At 43.3% G+C, this 8,670-nt stretch overlaps 1 protein-coding gene across 5 annotated transcripts; it reads right to left on the bottom strand.

The window, feature by feature from the left end:
* Nucleotides 1-5,270: 5,270 nt before the first annotated feature.
* On the bottom strand, nucleotides 5,271-8,116 carry LOC123085902 (uncharacterized). Of its 5 annotated transcripts, none has more exons than XM_044507605.1 (6): nucleotides 7,467-8,116; nucleotides 6,797-7,101; nucleotides 6,503-6,580; nucleotides 6,365-6,404; nucleotides 5,822-5,949; nucleotides 5,271-5,733 (listed from the first exon to the last, which is right to left on the bottom strand). In XM_044507605.1, the coding sequence occupies exons 2-6, from the start codon at nucleotides 6,884-6,886 to the stop codon at nucleotides 5,698-5,700; spliced, it is 372 nt and encodes a 123-aa protein (XP_044363540.1). In that variant the 5' UTR covers nucleotides 6,887-7,101; nucleotides 7,467-8,116; the 3' UTR covers nucleotides 5,271-5,697. The 5 variants fall into 5 exon arrangements, 4 of the variants coding, with proteins under 4 accessions (XP_044363540.1, XP_044363542.1, XP_044363541.1 ...); XM_044507607.1 differs by having other exon boundaries at nucleotides 5,855-5,949; XM_044507606.1 differs by having other exon boundaries at nucleotides 5,271-5,949.
* Nucleotides 8,117-8,670: the final 554 nt, after the last annotated feature.

Genomic DNA, 8,670 nt, shown 5'->3' with positions numbered 1-8,670 from the left:
CCCCGCCGATCCTCTCTCTCCTCCGGCCCGGAGAGCCCGGATCGGGCCCTCCCGGCCCGCGCGTCTGCCGCCGCCCTCCATCCGCTCCGCGTCGGCCGAGTGCCCCGCCGCGCCGCCGCTCGACCCCGCCGCCGGCGAGCTCCCCGCGGTGAGCCTCCTCGCTACCGCGCCGCCCCGCTGACGTCGTGCTCCGCCCGTGCGCCGCCGCCTCTTCCCGCGCCGGTCGCCGCGCGCCACCACGCCGGCCTCCTCCTCGGCACACCCTAGCCTCTTCCTCATCTCCGGCCGGTGAGCCTAACTCCGGCCACCGTGTTCTACATCCCCGGCTAACCTCGGTAGCCGTGCAACCACAGTACTGTGATCGGATCTGGATCGGTGAACAGTAAACCCTAGATCCGGAGGGTAAAAATTTCACTAAGTCCCCAGTTTTTCAGCATTTTTAGGCAACTTCATCATGTCATATCTCTGCATCCGTAACTCCGATTTGCGCATGTAGCATATCAAAATATTCGGCTCAACGAGTACATCATTTCATCTCATTGCATAATTTTCATTTGAGCTCATATTGATGCCCGAAATGCTGTTAGAAGAGGGCTATGTGATAAAATTGTCAGATCTGTTTCATCAAATAGATATTTGTCATTTTTGCCATGATTAATGTGTGCATGATATGCTCCTAAGCTCTACATATGTATTGTTATATGCCATGCCATATTTACAGAGGTGCTTACCTTGTATTTTTGTGATATGTGTGGTGACTAGAACAAGCTTGCAAAGTAGCGTAATCAGTAATGCTGATTTCAGGGACTTAGAATTTCACTAAGTCTTTGTTCTGTTTTTGTCGGTATGCCATATGTTCATGTTGTTTCCTAGTGATCCGTGCCTCTTTTGAGGATGATCAGTAAGGATGTTTTGTTAACATTGTGGTTCTCTATCCATTCGTGTCTTTGTTTGCATTTATGGAGCACCCTCGCTTGAGTCAATCGAGCTCTACTTTTGCTATATCGTGAATCCTGGCAGATTGTTGACTTGTTAGCGATTTTGCCGAGAATGTTGCTATTGATCCGTGCATGCTATGATGTTGTTCTTACCATGTATAACTTCTATGCCATGTATTCTTGATGGGTGTATATTTAGTTTGTCATGCCATGCTCTGTAGTGAGTGCATCGAGCTCGTAAACATGCCTACTCGTTAACTGATTTGCATGCTCCAGTTTTTCACTAAGTCTGAGATCTGTTTATGTTTTTGCCATGTTCACATGCTTGCAATTGTATTTTTTGATCCCTTTTGGCTCAAGGTCACTAAGGGACTTTTGTTAAGTGATTTGCGTAGCTTCATGCCATGCCTTGCTTTGCCATGTTAAGTTCCTGTAGCATGTAGTTTTCATGCTCTAAAGTGTGCTTCCTGATGTAAATTTCAGACTAGTGTTAATTTCACTAAGTCTGAAACCTGTTAGCGTTTGCATTTTTGTCATGCTTGTTTGAACCTGTTAATGGATGGATTAGCCATAGCTCAGTGTTCATCTTTTGTCAAGCATTATGAGTGGATCTCTGCCAGGTATTTTGTTGTCATGTTTGAGTGATGTAGCATACTTCTCTTGGTGCTTTTAGATGGCTACTTGCTGATTATCGTAGACCGGTGCCATATTTGTTTTGCTTGCCATTTCCAAACCATGCATCCGATTCCGATGATCTTTATATCGATTTCAACCAAAATCACCTCACCTTTCCAGTGGCACTCTTGGATTTCCAAGTTGAGGCCAGGTTCAATCATTCCTTGTCAAATCTTGCATATGCATCACATATCGCGTCCCGCATAGCATACCATGTTTGCATCATGTTGTTTGAGCATTGCACGTGGTTGATTGTGTTCTGTTTGCTTGTTGTTCTTGTTTGGGTAGAGCCGGGAGACGAGTTCGCGAACGAGGAGCCCGTTGAGTTCGCTTACGAGGATCAAGTAAACTCTGACAACTTTGCAGGCAAGATGATCATACCCTCGAAATCACTTCTATCTTTGCTTGCTAGATGCTCGCTCTTTTGCTATGCCTATGCTACGATGCCTAACACTTGCTTATCATGCCTCCCAAATTGCCATGTCAAACCTCTAACCCACCATGTCCTAGCAAACCCTTGATTGGCTATGTTACCGCTTTGCTCAGCCCCTCTTATAGCGTTGCTAGTTGCAGGTGAAGATTGGAGACCGTTCCTTGTTGGAACATTATTTATTTGTTGGGATATCACTATATTGTCTTGTTATCTTAATGCACCTATATACTTGGTAAAGGGTGGAAGGCTCGGCCTTTTGCCTAGTGTTTTGTTCCACTCTTGCCGCCCTAGTTTCCGTCATATCGGTGTTATGTTCCTGAATTTTTGCGTTCCTTACGCGGTTGGGTTATAATGGGAACCCCTTGACAGTTCGCCTTGAATAAAACTCCTCCAGCAAGGCCCGACCTTGGTTTTACCATTCGCCACCTAGCCTTTTTCCCTTGGGTTTCGCGGACTCAAGGGTCATCTTTATTTTAAACCCCCGGGCCAGTGCTTCTCTAAGTGTTGGTCCAACCCAGAGCACCGTGTGGGGCCGTCCCTTGGCAACTTGGGTTACGTTGGCTCCCGTACGCTTAGCTTATCCGGTGTGCCCTGAGAACGAGATATGTGCAGCTCCTATCGGGATTTGTCAGCATAGCGGGTGGTCTTGCTGGACTTGTTTTACCATTGTCGAGGATGTCTTGTAACCGGGATGCCGAGTCTGATCGGGTCTTCCCGCTAGAAGGAATATCCTTCGTTGACCATGAGAGCTTGTGATGGGCTAAGTTGGGACTCCCCTGCAGGGATTTGAACTTCCGAAAGCCGTGCCCACGGTTATGGGCAGATGGGAATTTGTTAATGTCCGGTTGTAGATAACATGAAACTTAACTTAATTAAAATGAATCAACCGCGTGTGTAACCGTGATGGTCTCTTCTCGGCGGAGTCCGGGAAGTGAACACGGTGTTGGAGTAATGCTTGACGTAGGTTGTTCTAGGATCACTTCTTGATCATAGTTCTTCGTCCGTGCTTTGCCTTCTCTTCTCGCTCTCTTTTGTGAACAGGTTAGCCACCATATATGCTAGTCGCTTGCTGCAGCTCCACATATTACCTTGCCTTACCTATAAGCTTAAATAGTCTTGATCGCGAGGGTGCGAGATTGCTGAGTCCCCATGACTCACAGATTACTTTCAAAACTAGATGCAGGGACCGATGATACCGTTTCAGACGATGCGCTTGAGCTCAAGTGGGAGTTCGATGAAGACTCTCACTGTTACTATGTGTCTTTCCCAGATGATCAGTAGTGGTGCCCAGTTGGGGCGATCGGGGACCGTGTCGCATGTGGGGGTTGATCTTTTATTTTGGTACCGTAGTCGGACCATGAGTGTATTGGATGATTGTAATGTTTTTCTTGTATTTGTGTGACGTGGCGAGTGTAAGCCAACTATGTATCATATTCCTGTTTATCTATTTACATGGGTTGTTGTGAAGATTACCTTACTTGCGACATTTCTTTCAATGCGGTTATGCCTCTAAGTCGTGCTTCGACACGTAGGAGATATAGCCGCATCGAGGGCGTTACAATCTTGAACTTCACCGGGAGGAGCACGTGAACTTCTTGCAGCAAACCTTTTAATTTTTTGTTTTCTATTCCTATATTCCTATCTGAAACGCATTTCGTGTAGTAGTTTAACTTCCCGTTGTTTTCATCTTGAACATCTGTCACGTATTTTTGTTCAACCTTTCTCACAAGAATTTTTGAACTTTCTCACGTCGAGCACTTGAACTTCTAGCAACAAAATTTTAGACTTCACCTTTTTATTCTTTTTTTCTTATACAAAACACACACCATGCAGTACATGAACTTCTGACTATTATTCATTTGAACTTCTCTCTATTTCCCTTTAGTAACGGAAAAAGTCTATGTTTTTTATAGACATCAAACCGCTCTAACTTTTTTTATTTGAACTTCTTTGTGTATCTTTAGAAATGTGAAAATTGGAGTTTTGTTAGAAACATCGAACTTCTTCGTTAATTTGAATTGAACTTATTGGTTCTATTCTTTAGTAACTAGAAAATCCGTTTTTTCAAATAAATATCAAACTCCTCCGCTTTTTCTAATTGAACTTCTTGGTTTTATTCTCTAGTAACGAGAAACCTGATTTTTCTTGGTTTTAAAATTTTGAATTTCTTGGTTTTATTCTTTTAATAATGAGAAAAATCTAAATTTTTTATAGATGTTGAACTTCACCATTTTTAAAATTTGAAGTTCCTACTTTTATTGGTTAGTAAAAGGAAAAATACCATTATTTTATAAAAATTGAACCACACGTTATTTTAATTTGAACTTCTAGTTTTTTTTAGAAATGGGAAAATCCTTTTTTATGGAGTTCTTGAACTGGTATGTTAATTGAATTTTAACTTCTTGTTTTTTATTGGTTTTTCCACCATGAATTACTCAAGTCTACACCGTGGAATTTTTCTTCTCTACACATCCTGTCTCTTGAGTCTCGGCTTTTAAGTCCCCCCCTTGAATTTTTAAAGTTTTTGTTACATGAAATAAACAAGTTTGTTCTTTTTTTTGCCTAAATATTTTTTATTCTCTGAAATTCTCTCGTAGCTCCCTCTGAACTTCTACACATATGTCATGAATGTTCCCTAGTTTTTTAACCTTTTCTGTTTATTTTTGAACTCTAGGATTAGTGGGGTTTTTGTTAAACTTCGCTGGTTTTCATTTTTGGACTCGAAGGGGTTGTCATATCAACTAATATTTTTTATCATTCCTCTTGAGCATCTTTTTTATGAACTTCTTGTGTTGACGCCTGCACCAAACTTTGGTAACTCCTCGTTCTTTTATTTTGAACTTTCTTCAGCAGCAATAATACTTGAACTTCACTTACTTTTTTTGTGAAGCAACCAAATGCGCAGACCACACAGGGAAGAGGGCACATTTTCTTTCATTGTGGACATTTTGTAAGAACACAGGGAGAGCACACAATTTTGATCGAAAGGGAGAACACACAATCACAAAGAGGAAAATAAAGAAGGAGAAATTATGCATTTTTCTTTGTTTTTTGCTCATACATAGAAAATGTGTGTATCCACATTTTAAAATTTTCTATGTTCTTTCTTTGATCTACATGACAGAAAATAGTATTTTTCAATTCGGTGTACTACACACACACGCACAACATATCCACATTTTTTTGGCTGACATCAACTAAAAAAGGTTTCAGACTCACAAGCATACACAAATCAATCTTCCATGAATTTCTATTACTTTTTACCCAAAAAAATTGCGAGAACTTTGATAACCTTTTGCCCACAAAGCAAAGGAAGCTAAGTGACCTGTTGCATATAATTCTTATCTCCTGCTAGCGACCCACGACCTGTACGTGTTCCTCTCTAAGGACAACAAGGATGGATTGGAGTCTGAAGCACGCCGTGAAGGCGCCCAGTGGATAATCAACAGTTAGAATTTGGACCGATTAATCGGTCATTCCTAAAACAAGTCCAGATTAGGTTGCTGCAGTTTGAGACTCAATTAGGAAACTTCATCATGAGAGAGTGGTGCTCTGCTGGCGAAAGAAACAACAGACGATGCTACTCAAGGGGCAATGGAAAGGACAACCAAATAGTAGATGATGGTTGCAGTTTGAAAGTAATCTTGATCTTCAACACTGACAGAATCTTATAACTTGGAGATTCAACTGTGTGCAGTAGACAAAAAAATCATTAGAGGCGTCAAAATCTGAGCCCTGAAAAACTACTACATTAAACTAGCTAGTACTTCCTTACTTCTGGACCTTGAAACAAACACAAAAGACTTGCCTGAACCTGCTGCAAACCAAATTGTTTTAGCTTACTTCTGAAATCTGAATCATAATAAAAGTGCAGTAAATTCCTCTTGAAACAATCTATCCATGCTGAAAAACAAGGGCAGCTAGTTAGCTTGGTTGCAGTCTCGAACAAATAATCATAATTACTCTTCTATTTTATTTAGTGAAACATGTTCATTCAGAAACCTCACAAGGAAAAAATTTAGTCTGATCCTTGTGGACTAACTAAACTGTTTCATGAAGACGAGGCTGGAAACTAAAATGTTTTCTCAGTAGTCAAGCCCATATCTTTTACTGAAAAAACACCAACCTAGGCTATCAATTACTCGTATCAATGTTTACATTAACATCTCCTGTACAAAATTGTTTGTCTTTGACATTAGCGGGTGGAACGTCACAAGTGGATGCAACCCAGGAATAAAAATACATAAGCGACTAGCGAAGTAAGGAGCTCCAGACACCAAGTACGCGGCAAAATAAATGTCGGGATCACTGGGACTACCAGCGAACCTACTATCCAGCCACTCGCAAAGAGTCCAAGCCTGCAAGTACATAGGAGGATTAAACACCCTATACGTGTGCGACTAATAACGACCAAGGGAGTCCTCGTATGTATGTTGCTATGCAGGTGCTAACTAACCCTGTAGCAGACGCCCTGCCAAGGTTCTTTCATCTTGTCGTTGAGAAAGTATATGCATGAGACGAGTACCAGTGCAAGCTGCAACACAAAATCATCAATGTTAGAAAGATTGTTAGAACCAGCGAGATACCATTGGCATTGTAGGCTTAATCTATCTTATAGGTATATTTACTGCCTAATGGTTGTGCAAGAGAAATAAACAAGTCTTAGGTTGTAAGTAATGTCTAATAGGTTCAATGCTTAGGAAAAAGGGATTGCTGAATCGGTTGGGAGAATCATTACAAGCATATATACCTGGAAGGTAGGTCCAGTCTCAGCAGAGGTTGCGATGCTCCACCCAGCAATAAAGCCGAAGAGAGCGAATCTTTTTGACAAGACATCCATCGATGGCACCTCGAAGTGTCTGAGCAGTGTCTTAACCCATGACGGGTGGTGCACGTTGGTGAACAGGAGAAGGAAGAATGATGATGCTGGTGAAGGTCGGATTCGGTCATCGTTGCAGTCCACACACGACAATAATCTCGGCGTTTGCGGCCACGAGGTCAACAACAAGCGGAATGCAGCGCTCCACACATCTCTCTATGACCGGATGCCCACACCTGCATCGATTTAACAAGGCAAAATAAAGAGTTTGTGATCAGAGCTGCATCGACGAACATGGTTAGGCACTCGCGACACAATCGAGTTTCAGATTTTCAGTTAGAGCGTCTCTTGTTGTCTGCTAGAGCAGTGTGCAGAGTTTCAGTTTCACAGTTTTTGAGCTCGGTGCCTACTGATTTAGGCTAACCAACCATCTAAGAATTATGTAAAAGTAACTAACTGTAGTAGTAGTTTCTAGACAAACTATTTACTGAGCTGAAGGAATATATGGATGGTCTAATTTTTAGGGCAAATTCACTACGTATGAAACAAACAGAAGTTCAGAAGAAGTTGGGCAGAAGTGCAGAACATGAAGAACACTCACCGCCTGAAGATATTGGAGGAGCATTTTCATAGGAGTGGACACTGCGTTTTTTGCCGCGGGGGCCTGGACTGAAAGCTCTGCACTAGGGAGGAGGTGGGAGATGTTCCTCGCCCCTGAGATGCTCCTCGTCGGACGCCCTTGAGATGCTCCTTGCCGGACGGGAGATGTTCTCCTCGGCGGCCCTGTTTTGCCGCGAGCCACGCGACTATGGACAGGAGTGGGGGGGAATCCCACTGGATTTGTAGCTGGTTGTGCTGACGCTGGTCACGGGTGGCCGCGGCTGCTGGAGAGAAGGCGATGGCGGGAAGCGCACCGGGGCCGGGGGTGCGGCGGTGGGAGGCGTGCCGGAGCCATGGCGATGGGAGGCACGCCAGAGCAAGGGGAGGCGGCGGAAGGCAGCCTAGTTGCATGCCGGAGGTTGGGGCAGTGGCGCTTGGAGGTAGAGGAAGCGGGGTGGAGGGAAGCGGCGGCACTAGGAGGCAGGGGAAGTGGGCACGGCAGCGCCGGGAGGCAGGGGAAGCGGGGAGCGGCGGTGCTAGGAGATCGAGGAGCGGGGAGAGATGCACGGCGCTGGCACCTGGCACGAGGGAGATCGGGGGAAGGTTGGGGATCAGGGGAGGTGGTGGACGGGGAGTGGGTTTTTTTTTCTACACGGGTTGGGGGAGTTCGGGAACAAGTCCATCGGGTCCTATATAGGGCGATCAGTGATACAAATAACTATTCTGATTCTATATAGGGCGATTCTTTCTATTTTGATATCAATACATCATATTTTTATGTTTCATAAATTTTGTCTTATTTCATACATAAAAAGAGAACGTAAGAAAATAGGTACTCGCCGTAAAAAATATTTTATGTTACGTAAATTTATGAATGTGAAAACATGGTGTAAAACATACATAAAATATGATTTTTCTGGTCATATAACCTATATTTTTATTTTTTTTATACCAAATTTTACATATTCAATCAATCTGCATGTAATTATTTATATTCTAAACGTAATTTATTTAGGAAGCAATGATAAGATTACCTCGGGTGAAAAATAACTTATTCAGTACCCTGAGTGATGAATAACACCGGAGCCTTATTCTGCTAACACCCCAACCCACCGACTGACACGAAATAAAAAATAAACAGGTCAACCCACCCACCACCACCACATCACCTTCTTCCCCCACCCCCACAACCGCGCCGATCTCCT

Source organism: Triticum aestivum, chromosome 4A (assembly GCF_018294505.1).
Source record: "Triticum aestivum cultivar Chinese Spring chromosome 4A, IWGSC CS RefSeq v2.1, whole genome shotgun sequence".
In the NCBI taxonomy this organism is placed as follows: domain Eukaryota; kingdom Viridiplantae; phylum Streptophyta; class Magnoliopsida; order Poales; family Poaceae; genus Triticum; species Triticum aestivum.
This window is presented reverse-complemented; position numbering and strand designations above follow the sequence as displayed.